This window comes from Nyctereutes procyonoides, unplaced genomic scaffold (assembly GCF_905146905.1).
Source record: "Nyctereutes procyonoides isolate TBG_1078 unplaced genomic scaffold, NYPRO_anot_genome, whole genome shotgun sequence".
Taxonomy (NCBI): Eukaryota; Metazoa; Chordata; class Mammalia; order Carnivora; family Canidae; genus Nyctereutes; species Nyctereutes procyonoides.
Genome location: NW_026575146.1, coordinates 57,275,446 through 57,295,934, shown reverse-complemented (window position 1 = coordinate 57,295,934; position 20,489 = coordinate 57,275,446). Strand labels below are relative to the sequence as shown.

The following is a 20,489-nucleotide window of genomic DNA, read 5'->3' as shown; positions in this document are numbered from 1 at the left end:
CTTAACTGACTGAGTCACCCAGGCTCTCAAGATAAATATTTTTTAAATGTGTGTCAATATATGGATGTCTGTGTACATCTATTTTTCATTATTTTAATGAAATCTAATATATAACTAACCAAATATATAAGACCGACAAGTTAGGAAGATGCACGATAAAAAAGTACTCTTCAGTTTGCAGAAGGATTCCTTTCAGGATTCATTTAAATATCAAGATCTACTTTACATTTAGACTCGTTTTGGGCGAAAAAAAGTATGTGAGGCTTTTAAAAGAATTTGGCTTATAATTTATAGAAGATCTCAAAACATATATCCCACTGAAGGCAAAGTCAAGCTATCTCTAATGCCTTAAACAGTTCACTCTTTAGTTTACAAATACAGGGACATCGAACCAAATGTGTCCATTCTAAGACAATTTTATGATAGGAGTTGGTACTGATATTTTGCACCGTTTTCTGGACTACATTAGAATGATGTCTCTGATCTCTTTCAAATCCACTTGGGTTGAAAATTTACTGCAGAATTATCAAAACTGGCAATCAAAAAAAAAAAAAAAATACAAGGCACCTGGGTGGCTCAGCGGTTGAGCATCTGCCTTCCCCTCAGGGTGTGATCCTGGGTCCAGGGATCGAGTCCCATATCCGACTCCTTGCAGGGAGACTGCTTCTTCCTCTGCCTATCTCTCTGCCTCTCTCTGTGCCTCTCATGAATAAATAAATAAAATCTTAAAAAGAAATACAGTGACAACCTAAAGACCATCCCCACCCCTCCTTGAGAAACATAAGCAGTGGGTTCTTTGGACAATCTTCCCAAGAAAGGAGAGATTCTGCACCCCTCACCTCCCCCCCCCCCCGCCCCCAGTCATTTTCTCAGCCTCTGGTCAGTTTTTACAGAAAAATTTGAACTGGAGGTGAGAGTCATGCTTTCCGAGTACAAGTAAGTAAGCTAAGATGGCTGTGACGGCTTGTCCTGCAAGCACACTGAAGCGCTTAATCAAAAGGCAAAAGACAACAGAGGGCCCTGGGGGATGGCAGAGAGAAGAGGCAAAGAGGGGCCCTTCCTCCTGGCTCCTTCCAGATTTTGGCCCCCCACCCCCAACCCACCAGGAGGCCCGTCTGCAGTTCTGTGCCTTCCCTACAGAAGGCGGTATTTACAATCCAATCAGGTGCCCGAGGGGGGCACCTCTGACATCTGCACTGGCTGCGCCCTGCGCTCCCTCTAGCAAATGCTTTTAAGACACTGGCTTGGATAACTTTCAGAGGCTTTCTGCATTTGGGATGGAAGATAGCAGCTAATTTATTCATTTTAATTAAAGTCAGCCCGGGAAATTCTTCAAAGAACAAAGGGGTCATTCTTAATCCTTCGGAGACAAAAGGTCACCGTTGGATTTCATGAACTTGGCTTTCTGGAATACCTCGTTCTCCTCCTCGTGCTCCAGTATGGCCTGCAGGAATGCCCTCCGCTCGTGGCTCGAAGACTTCTGATCAAACATGCCCGCCTGGATCACTTTCTGATCCACGTTCAGCTTGTACTTTGCGGCTGCGAGAATCTTTTCCTCCACGCTGTTCACCGTGCACAGCCTCAGCACCCGGACCTCGTTCTGCTGGCCGATGCGGTGAGCTCGGTCTTGTGCTTGCAGGTCCTGTGAGGGAGGACAACACGCTGTGAGGGCCAGTGCACACTGGCGGAGAAAACAAGTCGCCGGCCCCAGAGGGAAGTGAGGAGGGTTATTTAACCCACCAGTGCTCATCAAAGACTTTGCTTTCATTTTTAACATGGGCAAGTCAGTTCAGCCCTAACTGACGGAAGCTGGGCTCAGGTTGGCTCGTTTGGCCACCAGAAGGAGGCCTTAGCTAAAAAAGCAAAACAAACAAACAAAAACCCCAATACATTCGATGTCAGAATTAGGACTTTAACCTTAAATTGCAAGAGACCACAGACACTGGTATAGTGTTAAAGAGGGATTTTTAAGTATCTATGAACTAATACATACAAATGTTATGCATACACACTGTAAGTACAGGGATTGCTCTGGTGGCAGATCTCCTGGGATCTAATTCCACCAAAGACGCAACCGTTAGTTTGGGGAATGAAAAGGATTGCTAGCTAGTGGAATACTAAATTTGTCACATTTTGGGGGACCGAAATCTGGCACTGTGTATCAAAAGAGTGAAGACTGGGTATGGCCCCTAACTCCCGAAAATTTACGTATGGAAATAATCATGGATGTGCACAAAGATTTATAGATAAGGGTGTATTTACAATTTTTTTAAGAAGCAGAATTCAATCAACATTCAACAATAACACATTGGTTAAAAAAAATTAGTCTTTGTATGTATGTGCCCTATGCTATATGTACACTACTGTACAATCAATTATAGATTTAATGACATGGAGCTCTGATAAGTAAAAACTACAAGTTACACAGAAGTATGTACATCGAGATCTTATATGCTCATATTTACCTATACCAAGAAAAGGCAGGAAGGCCATGCCAACGTTATCGACATTCCCAAGTAACAAGAGTACAGTCACTATTGAATTTTCCTCATTTTACTTTCAAGTGGTTTACCATTTTTTTTTTGCTTTATACATATTTTACTCTTATAAGAAGAAAACAGTTTTGATGAAATCTTTTAATAAAAAAAACCTTTGTAAACCTATAAGGCCGAGTTATCTGTTCTTGATGCTACACACTAAAAACCTCTTGGTCTATCATTTTCAGTCACTCTGGTCCAGGTGATGGTCTCTGCGCCAATGCTAAGCAGTGGTTTCCATGTGTCTCCCATTAGACCTGTTTACATTTTTAGGGCAAAAGTCTGTTCCCTGTTTCCTGCACCCCTAGCAGCTGGTTTTGCACAGAGTTGATGCTCTATAGCTGTAAGCCCATCCTCTTGACTAGACGAGTTTCCTGGTCATACACGTGGCATAAGATGACAACAGGCCAAAGTCTGCCTAGGAGACCTATCTTTGCTGCAGGGACCTTTATGATAAGATGACTAATGAGGCAAAAATTGTTCCTCAGAAAGATGTCTGAATAACATTAAATAACAGACAGCTGAATCATGAACGTAGCAGGCACCTCTCCAAATTAGAGGGTTTTCCAAAGAGGAGAAAGTGAGGTGGATAAGTAGAATCCAAAGTTGGGGGGCAGAACCCTAAACTTCATTCACAAGATCTTGGTTCAATCATCTCTCTCAACACATGCTCACCAGCATGGTGAAGCAGCGGCCAAGATGGCAAGTCGTGTGCTGTCAACCTCTGGATTCTCTTCTAAAACAGGGGTCAGGGCAGCCCCGGTGGCGCAGCGGTTTAGCACCACCTGCAGCCCGGGGCGTGATCCTGGAGACCTGGGATTGAGTCCCACGTCAGGCTCCCTGCATGGAGCCTGCTTCTGCCTCTGTCTCTCTCTCTCTCTCTCTGTGTGTGTCTCTATGAATAAATAAATAAATAAATAATCTTAAAAAAAAAGGTGTATCATTTCCCTATTAAAAAAAATAAAATAAAACAGGGGTCAGCGAACTGTTTCTGTAATGGGCTCAAGAGCAAGTATCTGGTAATAGTCAAATATTCCAGGTTGTCTGGGCCAAGAGCAAACAGCACACAACTCTTCTCACCAAAAGGATGATCACCATCATCATCTATTTTTCTCCATTTTACATTTTTCTACTTAAAAATGGGAAAAACACCAAAAAATGGGAAAAACACCATTCTTAGCTGGCAGGTCTTAGAAAAGCAGGTGGCAGGCCAGATTCTGCCCACAGGTGTCAGTTTGCTGACCTCTGCCCTGGAAGAGGCTGATAAATCACAAAAATACTAAGATCTGGTGGCAGCACAATATGATAGGCAAGGAGGCAGAGGGCACGGGTCATCTACAAACACAGTCACGAGTCTGAAGCCTCGGGAGCTGGCTGCAATTAGGTGTTCTGTTTTGTTCTGTTTTGTGGTGGCAACAGTGGTTTCTGCCTGTGTAAAACCATCTATTTGGAAAATAGCAAAAATGAGCGTTTCTAGGCTGAAGAAGTCTATGGAATATAAGCCTGTGAGCCTCTACGCCAAAATGGGGAGGGAGGGCATAGGGTGACAAAGAAATACGTGCTGTCACTACTGGATGAATTCTTCGATACTTCTGAGATCTTGGTGGTCTGACACTCTGTCACACTAATTAGGTGTGATTATATCTGAAGACAAGAATGTAGCCTGAGGAGAGGGCCTCCCAAGGCCTCTGTGGTTGGCCCTTCTGTCTAAACAACACAACTCCAGCTCCACGGGCTAATGAGAAGAGTACCAACCCACGTTTCCAATCCACAGTTTGGACATGAGAGCCTCAGTAATCCCGAGGGATTTTATTGCTGATTCCACATGTATACGTTCTATCTCTACATCTAGTGAGGGCCTCCAATTACCGACTTTTAAGTCTCTATCTTCAACCTGTCGACTTCTATCAAACAGAACCACTATTTGGTCAATGTGCCTTAATTTTGATTCAACATGACAAAGAATTATTACAGACTCTTTGTTTTTTTTTTTTCAACGGATGCTGAAGCTAACACAGTAAAAAGAGCTCCACACCTTTTGTTTTGGGGACCATGCAGCATTTATGCAGGGGTACACGGTGGACAGAGCCCAAAGCCAGGATTCACGCCCAGACAGACACAGACAACTTAATAGTGACTGGTTTCCTGATGTGGAAATTATTTCAAGGACTAGGTATGAAGTTAGGTTCGCAAACTGCCTTGTAGTATCTAGAAGGGGCGTTGCTCAGGGAAAGCTAGTTTTCTTAACCTTTTACAGGAAAACTCAATACTCGCTCTATCACCCTAAGATCACTGACTTTTGAAAAGGAAAAAAAATTCTGCACAAACTAATGGCCATGTTTAAGTGACAGGCATGAAGTATCTGGTCAGCCCTGCTGCCCAAATCAGGTGGCAGTGAAATCTACCTATGGCAGATAAAAATATTTGGACAAATACATGCCCCAGTGCCAGGAATCTATGGTAAATTAGGCCAGGGGAAATCTGAGGTCCTGTGTGTTTTGTTGCCTAAATTTTAGTTCAAATACAGTGAAAGATGAACGAGTTGTTCAATGCTTGTGCAATTTACTTAGTTCTGGAGTTCTACCTTTAGTTAATGGTTGTAAGTTTCTGTGTGTGTGTGTGTGTGTGTGTGTGTGTGTGTGTGTGTGAGAGAGAGAGAGAGAGAGAGAGAGAGAGAGAGAGACAGAGGGGGGCGGGGCATGGATGTCCCAGTATCCCTTCCCTGGTAAATCAGCATCTCCAGAGACAGTGAATGCCTCTGGCACTTGGAATTTGCACTGTGCCAAAGCATGTGGTCAGCAGAGATGCCACAGATGTGCTAACCTCCGAAGATAAAATCTAGAGACATTTCCATTCGCCTATAGACAAGCTATTTTTCAGGCAGCAGAGGTAAGCTGATCTAAATCACACTGAGCACCCCAGGAGGAGACGAATCTCATACTCCTCCCCTAGATGCCCGGCCGAGCACGGTGCCTGTGGCCTGGCAGCCACTAGTGAAATATGGAATGAATGCTGAATTCACAACAGTCAAAGGGAAAACTGCTGGTCTTTCACATGAATAAGAATTGCACCTGTGAGGGGCACCTGGGTGGCTCAGTGGTTGAGCATCTGCCTTAGGCTCAGGGAGTGATCCCGGGGTCCTGGGATCGAGTTCCACATTGGGCTCCCTGTGAGGATGAGCCTGCTTCTCCCTCTGCCTGTGTCTCTGCCTCTCTCTGTGTCTCTGATGAATAAATAAATAAAATCTTAAAAAAAAAAAAAAGAATTGCACCTGTGCCCGGGAACTCAACGTGGGATTTAAACATATATAAAACATATGAAAATATTTCCCAAAGGGATCCCTGGGTGGCTCAGCAGTAAGCGTCCGCCTTCAGCTCCACACGTGATCCTGGAGTCCCCAGATCGAGTCCCGCGTCAGGCTCCCTGCATGGAGCCTGCTTCTCCCTCTGCCTGTGTCTCTGCCATTCTCTGTGCATATCTCTCATGAATAAATAAATAAAATCTTTTGGAAAAAAGAAAATATTTCCCAAAGACTTGGAGCTGATATACTGTGCTGGTGGCTCCCAAACCCTTTCCAAGGGCCAGATGTTTCCAGAGAAACTTTCTTTAATGTACTGGCCCAGATAGAATGAGTGGCGAGCACTGCAGGAGTCCAGCTCCACTGCAAAACCCGAGGCGTGGAACCACTGGTTGGTTCCTGACATTAGCGCTCCTTGGCTATGAGAGAAACGCTGCCAGAATCTCTGGGGAGCTTTTGAAAAGGTCTAGAGAAGTCTGGGAAGCACCTACAAAACTGGGTGGCAGGGAATGGGAAGCAGGTGTGCATGGTGTTAAAAAGCCCTCTCATAACTGTGCAGCTCGGGCTTCGTGTCCTGCCCCCAGTGTGTGCTCTGAGCCTTGTCCTCTGTCTCCACCACGGCCCACCGAGGGAGTACCACTCGGCGTGCCTGCAGTTGAGGAAACTGAGGCACAGTGAGCTGCCCGGGGTTAGACTGACATACGATTCATAGTCACACGGGAGACCTGCCATTTTCCTTTTCTGCTATTTTGAATTCACATGTGTTCTAAAATGAATCTGATCCCGATGAACATCATTCCACCCCATTTCGTAGGAGCAGGTGCACGATCTCCCCAAGTGATGTAGGCAACCCCAGGTGTGCCACGAGGGGCCCCTTCTCCTGGGCTTTCTCAATCACCAAAGTGTTCCTAGAAAAATGATAACTGTAAAGTTACCTGTCTCCAAGAACTTACTAGTAGATGCTCCGTGGAATATTCTCTGATGGCAGTGTTAATCAAAACACACAGACTAAAAGACAAACGATGCTATGCTAATTGTTCGACCTGCGGGAACTTCTTACTTACAGCTTCTGGGGACTACTCACTGTCGGTGACTGGAAGGAGGCAGCTCGTGATGTTAACAACCTCACAGGGTTGTGAAAACGCAATGAAGCAACACACATCAAGAGGATGGCGCAGAGTCAGGGTGCAATAAATGTTTAGTTTGTTGTTTTTTATTCTGGAGCTTTTTTGTTTTTAAAGGTTTTCTTTATTCAGGAGAGACGCAGAGAGAGAGGCAGAGACACAGGCAGACTGAGAAGCAGGCTCCCCGCGGGGGCGAGTCCCAGGACCCAGGACCCCGGGATCACACCCTGAGCTGAAGGCAGACGCTCAACCACTGAGCCACCCAGGTGTACCCTATTCTGGAGCATTTGTGATTTATCCTATAACCAAACCTCCTTTGCTTTGGGGTCGACCCTGGGAGATGGGGTTAAAGCAAAGCCGAGACTGAGTTCCTGTGCCCCAGGGTGGAGCCTTGCCAAGGCGCAGGGAAAGCGTGAGCAAGACGTCTCACCAGCTGCGCTGCGAGGGAGGTGAGGAACGGGCCATGAGAGCGTGCAGGGCCGCCTAGAGAAACGGCCCGCTCTTTGGGAAATCTGCTTTTTCCCACAAATGTGAATGAGGACACTGATAAGTCATCCCTCCAGGTCCAGCAGGGACGCTTGGCCACCCACGCCAGAGACAGACAGACCTGGTGAGGATTCCAGTCGCTGTCAAAGATGACCACGGTATCAGCTGCCTGGAGGTTCAAGCCCAGGCCGCCCGCTCGGGTGCTCAGCAGGAAGATGAAATACTGGGACCCGGGCTCGTTGAATTTCTTCAGCAAAGCAGCACGGTCCTCAGACTTGGTGGTGCCTATGGGTAAAGGAAAGTAAAATCCAGTTAAGTGCTGTCTGAAAATGGCACAGAGCTAGAGAGAACGGCGGCCTCCTGGAGAAACAGACTCCTACGTGGCATGGGTGAGGTGATTCTCTGAGGGTTTTGTACTTTTTCTTTTGAAAGAAACTCTGAACGTTTCTTTCAGAACGTAAAAAAAAAAAAAAAGAGAGAGAGAGAGAGAAAGAGACTTTTCTCAAATCAAGAAGGAACGCTGCCTACTACCCATTGTTTCAAAATACTGGGTTTAAACCCTTAGGACTGGGCGCCTTTGCACCTTTACAAATTCCAGAACATTCTCACGTTACCCTAAAACTTAATGAAAACATTTTCTGGATTTATTTCTGTGCTTTAAAACACCAAATAACTTTTTAAAACCCACCTACACACACCTACACATGTCTACAAAGATTATGGTCGTGGTTTAAAGCAATTTTGCCGACGGGCATTAGAGCGAGCACTCGTTTTTATGCCAAGAGGGTGGAAACAGAAGGGAAATCGGTTTCCACCTTGTTTTACCGTTTGGATTGCTCCTGAGCATGATCTGGCTGGGAAAAACATAAAATGTGAAAGGAATTATTCTTAAGCTGGTTAGCAAGACTTGAAGCCACGATAGCCCCCCACACATATGTGTGTGTGTATACATGTGTGCAAAGTCTTTAGTCTGTTCCTCACGTTGGCATTCTGCTCTGTTGAGTTAAAAAGGGTGGTGACCTAAAACCCAACAAAGCAGCATGTGACCCACTTGCCGATGGCTGGCCTCATGGTGCCTGGACAAACTCCACAATGGGGAATAAGCAGACAGCGCCAAACCCCAGAGCAGAGTGCTCACGTTTAGGGCAGGAAGTCCCCCCAACCTGCCTCCCAAATCAGCTACTCCATCACACACTATGCGTCTGTAATGTATTTACCTGGGAAGCATTGCCACAGAGTTCTGAAAAAGGCTTTAGGCTTTTGGGAAACACATATGCATGTCACACGATAGCCCCTAAACGCCTGCTATACAAATATTATTTCTACATGGTGTTCTTTTTTTAAGGATGAAAATACACCAGCAGCTTATTTCAGAGGATTAAAACATTTAAGTGACGAGTTTACCAAATCATGTTACCATGAGGGTAACATGGGTAATAATACCCAAACATGAGGGGTATTATTAATTCTTCATATTACTAAAAATAGTCAGTACCCTCCTGAGGAAGGAGGGAAAAATCTCCAATTCGCCCCATATATCCAACGGAGATTAGGACCAAGGGGTTTTGTGGGGTTCTCCTCATTAAATGAAGCAATGTTCTTTAAGGGATCATTTTGCTTTCTAAATTAGATTTCAAGTTTAGCCAGCGGGCCAAATCCTGCAATGAGAAATGGTAAAGAGTTTAGACTTGGGGGAGGCGCACTAAATGTGCTCTGCTGAATAAGGTTTCAAATATGTGAGGCTCTTTTTTTTTTCTTTTCTTTTTCAGAGTTGGCTTTCCGAGACCAAGGTGACCTATTTGTTCATGATACTAATGAAAGACGAGTTCTATGCTATCATGAAACCTGTTCACTATATCGTCTTTCCAGTTGCGATAATTACTTACATGGAATCACTGTTCACATATATACCCTCTGCCTTGAACCAAATGGAAAGCCACAAAAACAAACAAACAAACAAAAAAAGTTTCTAAAATAAGGGAAAGAAGGAGTTTCCAGAGGCAATGATGTCTGTTTTCTGACAGTAGGGTACAGTATCTATATACTCTGGGGATGTAAACTCAGTTTTAAATCCACTGAAAATGAATCGGCTAATGACCACATGCATTAAGGTATAAATTAAACTAGTTAGTGGATATGACTCCTTAGGATAAAATACCCCGAAGTACAAAATAAAGCCCTGGAAAACAAAAGAAACACCCAAATTATCAGGTCAATAAGCCCTACACCAGATACCTCAAGTAAATAGACTGAGCATATATCTGGTGTGAATTCGAACTGTATAACTAGCTGGGAACTTGATGAATTTTCAAAGTCAGAAAAATCCATGATTCAATTACCTTTCATGCAAAGCTATGTCGTTTCTAGTTAACAAGGTTCAGAATTTGCTGGATTACCATTCCCATTAGCCACAGGTTCCCCAAGTCAAGATCTTTGCTGATCATCAGCAATCCTTGGCAATGTGCTCAGGGAGCTTCAAACCACCGTGTCAGGGTTTATCCACAAGGCAAGTAAATGCTCTTTGCAGGTGGCACAGGATTTCACACCCTCAGTATAAGCATCAGCCCCATGTTCTGTTAGACTTTGAAGTAGAACATAACCAAGAACACAATTAATAGCAAGCCCAATTGTGTTGCAAGTTGCAGAATGTGCCAGAAGGAACACACTGCCAGGCTTTCATGATTACTAATTTTAACTTAGTTTCAGCTGCTTTGGGAAAATTTTGTCTTCTGGGATGCAACTTCACCACTTGCTCTCACTCAAAAATCATTTCCAGAGAAAACAAAGACTCTAACGGGACAGTAGCCAAATCTGTTCATGCAACCATAATCTTTGCAGAAAAAAAAAATCTGTTTAGCTGTCATTGAGTGATTTTTTTCCCCCACTGAAGTCAAAAATCTGAGACATCAAATTCGGCAATGAAAATCTGAAGTCATTTTAACTAACGGGTGAAGAGGCAGGTGGTTGGAGGGTGGATTACTTGCAAGTGAGTACATTGATTGCCCATCGATCCTCTCCAGCCCCAAAACAAATGCCTGCTGTTTCTCAAGGGTAGAAGCCTGTACAGTTTTCTCTACTCCATCTGTAACATTTTATTACGAAGCTTGTTTACTTATTGTCTCCTCCAACCTAATGGTTAAGGGCTCTCTGATGGCAGGAACACTGAGTGGTTCCATTCATCTCGTATCTCGTTCCAATTCATCGCTTTAAATTTTTTGAGTAAGTTCAAAATCATTCTTAAAATGCTGTCGCCAGGAAAGCAGCCTGCGTTTTCAGAGATGGGATGTATCTCCCTGGCTCTGCTAAAACTGATTCTGAACGAAGCTGGAATCAGAGAGATCTAAGTTAGGAACCGGTTTCACAGGTTACCTCATTTCTCTAAACCTTTGTTTTTCCATCTGTCAAATGGGGATCCTATTTGTACCATGGTAAAAGGGGAATCAAAGTAGCTTGTTTGCAGAGAATATTAGATTAATAAGGTGCATGAAGCGCCTCGCCTGGTATCCCACTGGCAGTTAGGCATTCCAGAACCGCTACCTTTTATGACGATTATTATTAATAACAAACGGACAATAAAGGTCAGCAACCAACAACAGCTTGAAAGATGCTCTCTCGAGTGGGTAAGAAAACATTAGAGAGATTCGTTTCAAGGAAAGTGCTTCTCGCCAGTTTCACAGACTGGAATATTCCAAGGGCACAGTCCTCAAAAGGGGGAGATGCCAAGCCAAAAGCCACAAAGTAATACCAGTGGTTGTGCAGGACACCAGGGCAGGGCTGCCCCTCATCTGAGCTGCAGGGAAGGTGGGCCTGCCCTTCAAACGAGTGCTGACCTCGTCCCTCCCAGAGAGAGACAGGAGAATCAGGTCAAAGGACAGAGGACGAGACACAGTGCAGGAGATGCGCCAAAAGAGACAGACTGGATGACAGAACTGTGTCAGGAACTCAGAAGGAACGCTGACTTAACCGTGCATCCGTTTGTGGTGACTTTGGAGGGGAGAGGTAAAAAAGATTTTTAGGGTGCTTGGGTGGCTCAGTCAGTTAAGTGTCTGCCTTCATCTCAGGTCATGATCTCAGGGTCCTGGGATCAAGCCCCACATCGGCTCCCTGCTCAGCAGGGAGCCTGCTTCTCCCTCTGCTCCACCCCCTGCTCATGCTCTCTCTCAAATAAATAAAATCTTAAAAAAAAAAGTTCTAAAAATTCACATGTCTGAGGTACAATTAATTTAAAAATTAATAATATCCTAAGAGGTAGACCACAGAGAGAATTCATTTAAAAAATAAGAGCAACAAAAAGAAGGTCTGAGGTTGGTGTATATCCACTTCTATCGAATTAATGGCAACAGGAGGACAAAATGTTAGGCTAAATATAAAACAAAACCTTTTTTTTTTAATCTATTATTTTTTTTTTTACTTATTTATTTTTTTAGGTAGGGCTCCATGCCCAGTGCAGAGCCTAACACGAGGTTCGAACTCATGACCCTGAGATCCAGACCTGAGCTGCGATTAAGAGTCAGACCTTTAACCGACTGGACCAGCCAGATGCCCCCAAACAAAAACCTTTTAATGGAACATAAACTTTAAAAATTTAACAATAACTTGAAGATCGCATCAGATACAAATTGATATTAGCAATGCTGCCCTACTCTGTGCGCACAGATTCCAACCATGCCGGCTGAAAACACGCTCCTACTCCTACGGGCCGCCCTTTGGAAGCACAACCCCCTGCCATCGTAGAGGAAATTTGGTATCCTTCACCTTGAAAATACGAGGGCTGGCATCCAAATCGTACGGGAGTTTCAGAAATGCCTCTAAATTCATGTTTCCTTCCGTTCGCATTATTTACTAATTTTCTAAAAAGTTGAAATGCCAGGCCGATCAGCCAAATCTTTTACAGAGTCGGGAAAACCCAGGACACAGTGGGGCCCTATCTCTCAACGTGGCAGGGAGATATGTTCTATTTGGAAAAAGAAAGAAGCTTTAATGATAATGCAGAGTCATCTTAAATGAGTAAATAGGGTGTCAGCGAAGAGAGGAGGCACAGCCCTCATCCCCTTCAAATACGCCTGGACCCGACAGCTGAGCGCTTATCGGCAGTACTCGGCGGCCGCAGGTAACAGGCCGTGCGAAGAGCGGAGGCGGCTTCTAGGTTTTAATTCCGTTTCACTGTTTAATTGTGGCTCTTAGAACTGCCTCCAAGTCCACTTGTGCTGGCTTGTCTGGGGGGGCTAAACAGCTGTGCAAGTGGTTTTAGCTGATTTTTAAGCCAGATGATGTAAAAATTGCTATCTGGGGAGGCTGCGCTCACCCCGCTAGTTAGCTCTCCAACAGCTCCACCCCTCCTGCCGGGGGCTCGGGCGCACCCAGGCCACCCCGACCCCCATGGCCAGCACCCTCCCTGGCGGGGGCTCCCGAGCCCAAGCCCGATCCCGATGGGACTCACCGTCAAGGCGGAGATACAGGAAGTTCCGAAAAGCAAAGTAATCCTCCATGATGGTCATGAGGGACGTCATCTGGCAGAAAAGCAGCACGCGGTGATTAGTGGCTCTCAGTTTTGGCAGAATACGATCAAGCAGCTCAAACTTCCCCGAGGCCCGATACAGCTCAGCCCTGAACCCAGAAAGGCAAAACAAGAAGACGGTATTGCTGCAGTCTTCTTGAAGGATCCCGGGTGGCCTGGCTTTTCAGGCACTGCCTGGTGTGTCTGGAACATTCAGTGGACTAACGGTGGGATGAAGGAATGAGTGGGTATCCCCTCCAGGGCGATGGGGCCACGCCGTGGCAAAAAGGAAATACTGCTATACACAACCGACAAGGAGTACGTTGTAGATGCCAAGGACGGCGACAGATTTTGAAGGGAGAAGAACATCCTTGCGTGTTCCTAGTACTCCTGCATGCTCTCTCCCTCTCTCTCTCCCCCTCTGCACTCTCTCTCTCTCTCTCAATCTCTCTCTCTCGTCCACACATAGTCATGAATGTGTTGTGTTTCCTTAACATGCTACCTGGTAAGCCCATAAGATCATTAAGTTAGGGGCCCTCAGGATGCGTCCAAATATTTATTGAGCACCTACTACCTGCCAGGCACAATTCCAGGCATGTGGATGGCGATGAGAAAAATAGGATCCCCGCCTTCAGTGCGGCCAATTGCAAGTTGTGATAAGCCCGGCAGAGGAAAAGTAACAAGTGGCTATGGGACAACGTGTGCCCACATGTGACATCTTTAAATTAGAGCAGGGCTTGGCAAATTTAGGCCCTGGCCTGCTGCCTTCTCTTGTAAATAGAGGGAATGGAACGCAGCCAGGTTCCCGCGTTTCTGTTTTTGTCTACAGCTGCTTTTCACACCACACGATGGCAAAGTTGGGACAGAGACTTTGCGACCCACCAAAGCAAAAATATTCAAGATCTGGCCCTTTCTAGAAGAAGTTCTGCAGGACCTTGATGCAGGTGGCCTTGCTGAAGAAAGAAGAGTTTCGCCAAAACCTCAAATAATGAGCAGAAAGGCAGCTGGCTGAAGAACAGGGGGCTTGAAGGAAGAGCAGGAGAGGGGTGGAGACTCCAGGAAGTGGGCCGAGTATGTGCAAAGGCCCTGTGGAGTAAAGAAGCCCAGGGAGTCTGCGCAGCTGAGCCTGAGCGACAGGGGCATTCTGGAGAGGCGCACAGGGAGGCAGCTGGTGGGAGGAGGGGACAGATGCTCTTTTAGCCACACTGAGTGTGTTAGCTCTAAGTGCCATGGAAAGCCACCAACGGATCTGAAATAGGGCTGTGGCGAGACCTCCCACATCTTTCCAGAAGATCGCCGTGTCCACTGTAGGAACAGGCTGGGCAGGAGACAAGAGGCCTGGCTGACACAGAAGTTCAGATCAAAAAGGGATGGTGGTGAGTGCTGCTTGCCAGAGGGTCCTGAGCCAAAGCAAGGCCTTTTCCCTTCCATAATAAACAACTTCTCTCTTTTGTCAACTGGGGCATGTTAAATCATTAAAACTTAATTGTAAGGATGATATGGCCGGGGAAACCCATCAGGTCTACGACACTGAAATGTGTCATCTGGTAGCTGATTTTGTGACACAGTGCGCATTGTCCCTAACAGACACATTTTCAAGTGTGTGTCTTCCCAACACCAGTCCCCCGCTCCAACCTCTGTCCTCCAAATGTCTCCTGTAGCCGTGGTTTCAGCCTGCAACCCCGGCCATGTGATGGCACCAGGAGTGACCACGGGACCCAGAGCACAGGGAAGCAAGCAGGACTAGGAGGGCCTAGTGGCACTGGTTCTATCTAGACAGGTCCCAGTTTCTATTGCTTTAGCCCAGTGACACCATCTGTCTGCCTTTGGGATCCAGGAATGGCCCCTACATCCTAATAATCAATTTTCCCTGGTGCGAAACAGAGAGACTTTCTGTTGATGCAAGTTTCTTTTCTGTTGTTGTTGCAAGGCATGACACTCTTTTAATGTGCACTAATTAAAAAAAAGTTTCTTAGATGGACCATACTTTGATGAATTACTGTAAAGTCACACATAATTTTGGCAGATGAGATATTTCCTCTCACGCACGTCAGTGTTAAGTATCAACTTGAAATTTAATACGATAAATTCTCTTTTGGCCCAAGGTATGCTATTGGTGATAAGTAACAACTCTCTGAAGTTTCCATGACATTTTTAGGACACTAGGATACTCTTAAGTTCATTAAATGAGATCTACGTCCTTTGAATAGCCACCTGCTCAGGGCATGCGGTAATTTATGCCAGTAACATAAAAGAGAAAACAGGTATCATTTTGGTTCACAACCCCTATATGCTCTGCTGAGGTGAGGGGAGGGCACAGGAGCCTGGCAGTAGGTACGTGTGTGATAGGAAACACTATGGAGGGAAAAGCTTAAGTATGACCAACAAACTGCTTTTTGGAAGAAAGATAAATTTTAAGATTTACCCATTGATGACTCCATTTGAATAGCCCAGGTGTTCAGCAAAAGATTCCTTTAAAATGGAGAGGAGAAAAAAAAATGATTAAAAAAAAAAACCCACCCGGATATGTAAATTATTAACTTAATAATTACTCTGAGTGACGTCATCCCGTGTATTTCTAGAATATAGTTAAACAAAATAATAAGTAAAAAAATATTCGTTAGCTGATCAACCAGAAACTCAATGTCATTGAATTCAGACTTTCTGTTCTGCCACGAATGTGTCCCGGGAGTTTTGTCTCCAGAATCTTGTACTGAAATTCTCATCAAACAGTGACTAAGCATCTATTGAGCCAGGGGTGAGCCATGTAGGTACAGGGGATCCAGAAACAACTCAAGGATCTATCCCCAAGGAGTTTATAGTCTAGACTCGAGGAAGAGCCTAATGCAAGCTGATCAGGATTCAGATGTGCACCGAAAACATACTGCAAAAAAAATCCAACAGTAAAGGTAACAGTGATCGTGCACCATGTTCTAAATCTGTGTTTAGAGAAAACCTGAAATCCCTCCATACTGTGCTTTGTTCCTGTGACAAAGAAGGCCCTCAGTGGACACCGACCCCTCCCTTTGGTGCCTGGGCTTCCATTTTTAAAAATACAGAATTTTAAATTTAAAGTGAGAATTTCTAGGATTTCAAATTGAACTTAAACTACTTGATCCCATCATCCCCTCCCCGCACTGATCCTGTACAAGAAATAAATTCCGGTCCTCTGTGTGGTGTTTCCAGGCTTGCTGGATGGAACGGGGGACCATCTGTGGAGAAGGAGAGCGGATCACACCTTCACATCAGCCGCCCGCTGACTCCCTCCCCTGCTTCCTTTCTTCCCCCACCGGCAAAGCTTTGCCTCCCAGGGGGGCACATCTCTGCCTATGACTCTCCTCTCACATACCCTCATCACCCACGGTGGGCTCTGGCCCCTCACAACGCTGCCCTGCTGGCAAAATCAAAGGCGATGGACAACAGCCTCAAGCCCACTCTGACCCCAAGAGCCATGCCTTCTCTCTCCACCAGCAGCCACTCCTTGCTAGATCTTTTGGGATCCATCCCTATCACCTAAGCAGGGCTGTGAAAACCAAAGAGATGGGACATGCCAGTGCACAGTGATAAATTGAGAGATTAGCATAGTTTTAAAAATGTCTTCATTTTGCCTGGTTTGGAAGTCCTTGGGGAAACCATGAGCCCAGCAGAGAGACAGGGGCTTCTGGGGTGACTTCCTATGACTGAACGTGGTGTGCCAAAGGGTACGAAGACACAGGCAAAATGCACACACGCCAACTCTGAGCCATAGCTGTGGCTCCGCGTGCCAGTGGCTGAGGGTCTCCTTCCTGGTAATAACGCTTCTGAAAGTTTTAACGTCAAAAAAATTTTTGCAAATCAGAGTCTGTCTTTCTATTGACGCCTATTTAAAATGTAAATATGCAGGGAATGGAAGGCAAGTTACTTAAACGAAGCCCCTTTTATGATTCTCCCCTCCCCAGGTTCTCCAGACAGAAGCCCCCTTCCTGACACCATCTAGCAGATTTCAAAGGCTAATTTTTGCATGACAGCCGAAATGAAGTAAGACTGACACTTAATTTTCATGACTTCTAAGTCCTGTACCCTTCTATGAATGAGAATAAATATCTCAAAATTGTTTTCGGGAAAGGGGAAGGGTGATGGGTTCACCTGACAAGACCCTGGTCTTTTTTCATCACCTGACATTTTTTTGGGTCCCCCACCCCACCACACCGGTCACAAACCAATAAGGATCCACCACTAATTCATGGATATCTTCCATCTGTTGAATATATGTTAGCGGTTCCAAGATGCTTCTCACTTATTATTATTATCATTATTATTATTTTTAAAGTTTAGCCGCTGCCAATCCCATAATCTAGCACCATGTGATGACAAGTCCAGGGCCCTGAAGCTTGGACATGAGGAGAGATTTTCACCAGGTCAGGGTTACAGAGTGGCCTGGGACACGGCCTCACTGCTGCACGCTGGATTCTCCTTCACTCTGTGTCTTAAATATCTGTGACTTGTGGGTAGGACTTGACTTCTGTGGCTAGCATGGTGGCTGTTGTCACTTTCCTTGGATCTGGAGCTTGTTAGCCTATAGACACTCTGCCCTCTGGCTGTGCAGGCAGCAGCAGTGTCAGGCTGGGAGAGGTCTCCAGAACAGGTGGAGGGTGTGCAATAAATACTTGTATCTGACAAGAGTGATTGCCAAAAATAAGAGGGGGGTGGGGAGGAATCATCAAAAGCCAAGAAATACTCAAAGTCAAGAGTATTTGAGCTTGATTTTCACACTGTAATCATTTAAATTCTGACTTCCAGAACCTTCTATTTCCTTTTTAATGAACCAGTGTGGGCACTGGGGGCCCGCAGTGCCTGGTTTCCTGGAGCCCCATGTGTCGTGGGAAGTAGGCTGTGCCACAACCACATGCATCAGCGGTGACACTCCTTTTCCTTCCTGCTCTGGTCAATTGATCCCATGAGAGTGAAATTCTGTCAATTTTGGAAACGTGCACGTGGTGAACAGGGCAGAAAATGTCCTTGCCCCTAAAACTAGCTTGGTGAGACACCCCTAAAACTAGCTTTGTGAGACCAGAGTGCCAGGATAAAAGCCAGGATTTACACTGTCAGGATAGAAGCCAGCAAAGGAAAAATGCAGATCTAAGTAATAACAGTACCGAAGTCAGTGTCTTTTACAAAGAAAATATTTCGAGAGCATCTTCCTCTTGAGCGGGTACAAATACGATACTTTAATATTTTTCACAGCATCCTCCTGAGGAAGCCGGATGTATTCATCATTACCTTCAATTTCATAGCTCCTACCATAACAAGGCAATTCACAGCACTTACCCAAACCCACATAATGAGCACGAGCTTGCAGTATTTTCTCACCGCTTCAAACCCTTGGTTATAAAATTCCAGATGCTCAAGTGCTTGGTGCCAATGAGAATCCATAACCAGAAAACTCACGTTTGTTAATTCTGCTCGCCGAGCTATCAGAACATGTCATTTCAACGTCCACACATATTTCAACCCTCTTTCCTTCCTTTTTTTTTTTCTCTTTTAAAAGTAGTATTAGTAGGAATAATGCAATCAGGATCAGAATCGAAGCAGACTTACCTCAATGTGCTGAAACATGTATGGGTGGTTGCAGATTTTTCTCAACTGCATGATAGTGTTCATGAGTGTCTTAGCACCGCCCTTCCCCTGGGAACAAGTGGAGAGAGCAAACACAGAACAAATTGTTAATTGACCAAATACCCCGTTTTTAAAAAGTAGGCTTTCACAGAAAGGGCCATACGTCTTCCTGTAACCTACACCTATCGGGGTCCGGAGCTCCTGTTCTATAGCAGTTTCTGAGTTACAGATACAGCATCTTTCTCGACTGACTTATCCTACCGGAGGGAATCATACCGAGTTGATGGCTTTGTGACACGACTGTCTGTTTCCCAGGATTCTGGGAAGACAGAAGCACGGAACAGATGCCCAGGGAGTGACACAGGATTTTAAAACCTTCTAAGGTGCCACCCCACATTTGGGTGGAATACATTCCCTGCAGAACTGACATGAGCAGAGCTAAAAGCTATTTTGGTGATGCGAACATGCTCCATTCTTCCTGCCCCAATGTAGTTTGCAACAAAGAGGTTGCGAGATTTCCTTTGGCAGCTACGGCAGCTATAGGAAAGGCCCAGAAATTTGCTTGAACAGGCCAGCGTTAGCAGGGCTGCTTCCTGGGGGGTATCTGGCGTCGCGGCCAGGAGAAGACAGACAACACGCTGAGTTGCATCATCTCCTGAAACGGACCTTCTTATCTTTCTCAGAGCCATCCGTGAGGAGGATCCCTTTGGCTTGCATGTGGCGATAGAGGATCTTCTGCAGCGCTGACATGTCACACTTGATCACGTATTCCACCTGGGGGAGACAGAACAGTGAGGACAGGTAGGAGCAGGACAGAGAAGGGGCCCGTCCTCAGAAGACTGTGGAGGTGCAGAAGCAGGTGGCACTCCTGGAATTCTGTAGGTTGCCTCCGTTTCCCCTCCTTGGAATCCTCCTTGGATTCATGGGGTGGAGGGTGGGATGGGAGCAGTGGTGGAGACCACGGTCATCACTGCTAATGGTACCAGGACGATGCAGGGACCTGCCAAAGGTTGTGTGTGATTGAGGCTAGGGTCACGTTTTCTGAAATTTCCTGACTTGCTCCATATTTGAGAGAGAGAAAGAGAGAGAAGCTTATGGATTGTTCGAAGAAGCCCAATATAGAGTATTTCCTAGTATTTCTTACCATTTCCCAGCTCTACCCCCACTTTCATATGAACAGAAAAATAGTGACTAACCAGTATCTCAAGATTTTCTCCATAAGACATTTTTCTAAATGGTCATATGTAGAGATTCCCAGTACTAATCTGAAAGGATTTTATTTACTTATTTGAGAGAAGAGAGAGAGAGAGAGAGAGAGAGCACACAATGAACCCAGGAGGCAGGGAGGAGTAGATGGAGAGGAAGAAGCAGACTCCCCACTGAGCAGGGAGCCTGACTTGGGGCTTCATCCCAGGATCCCAACCGGGATCTTGACCTGAGCTGAAGGCAGACGCTTAGCCGACAGAGCCACCCAGGTGCCCCAGGACACAACTTTATGACCATCTAAAGAAGGCAAAGCCTCATGTGCCTCCAGTCGGATGTCTGTGAAAAATCCTATTTAAAACAGTTAAAGGGAATTCACGTGCCCTTGGCTTAGCACACACCTGCAATACTTCTAGCATGTTCTTAATGCATAAAAATCTGCCTTCATTATTTCCTAGTATTATTTTCTTTATTAAAAAAAATCCCCAGAATACAAATGTGCAATTTTCATAATAAACGCCAGATAAATGCCTAGAAATCTGCAGAATGTGATTAAAAGTAAATCAGCAAGCTGCCTAATGTTTAACAAACTGATTAAAAATGATCAGGTTATTTTCAGCTCCAAGGGCCAGGGCGAGGAGGTCACAGATGAAGGGAAGTTGAATATTCATTCAATTGTTGCTTCAGAAGGAACCTGTCAGGCCACATGAAACTGCAATTAATAGCCTTTTGCCACTTGTTTGGATGCG

The 20,489-nt window shown here is 45.4% G+C and overlaps 1 protein-coding gene across 5 annotated transcripts in view; it reads right to left on the bottom strand.

The window, feature by feature from the left end:
• Positions 1 to 20,489, bottom strand: part of SMARCA2 (SWI/SNF related, matrix associated, actin dependent regulator of chromatin, subfamily a, member 2) — a 174,301-nt gene that overhangs the window by 74,193 nt on the left and 79,619 nt on the right. For all 5 annotated transcript variants that reach the window (XM_055309673.1, XM_055309674.1, XM_055309675.1 and 2 more), the window contains exons 20-25: positions 19,204 to 19,311; positions 18,520 to 18,606; positions 15,368 to 15,414; positions 12,886 to 13,052; positions 7,567 to 7,730; positions 1,415 to 1,642 (exon numbers count right to left, since the gene is read on the bottom strand). In XM_055309673.1, the coding sequence (XP_055165648.1) occupies positions 1,415 to 1,642; positions 7,567 to 7,730; positions 12,886 to 13,052; positions 15,368 to 15,414; positions 18,520 to 18,606; positions 19,204 to 19,311 (801 nt within the window). The remainder of the gene's footprint in view (positions 1 to 1,414; positions 1,643 to 7,566; positions 7,731 to 12,885; positions 13,053 to 15,367; positions 15,415 to 18,519; positions 18,607 to 19,203; positions 19,312 to 20,489) is intronic.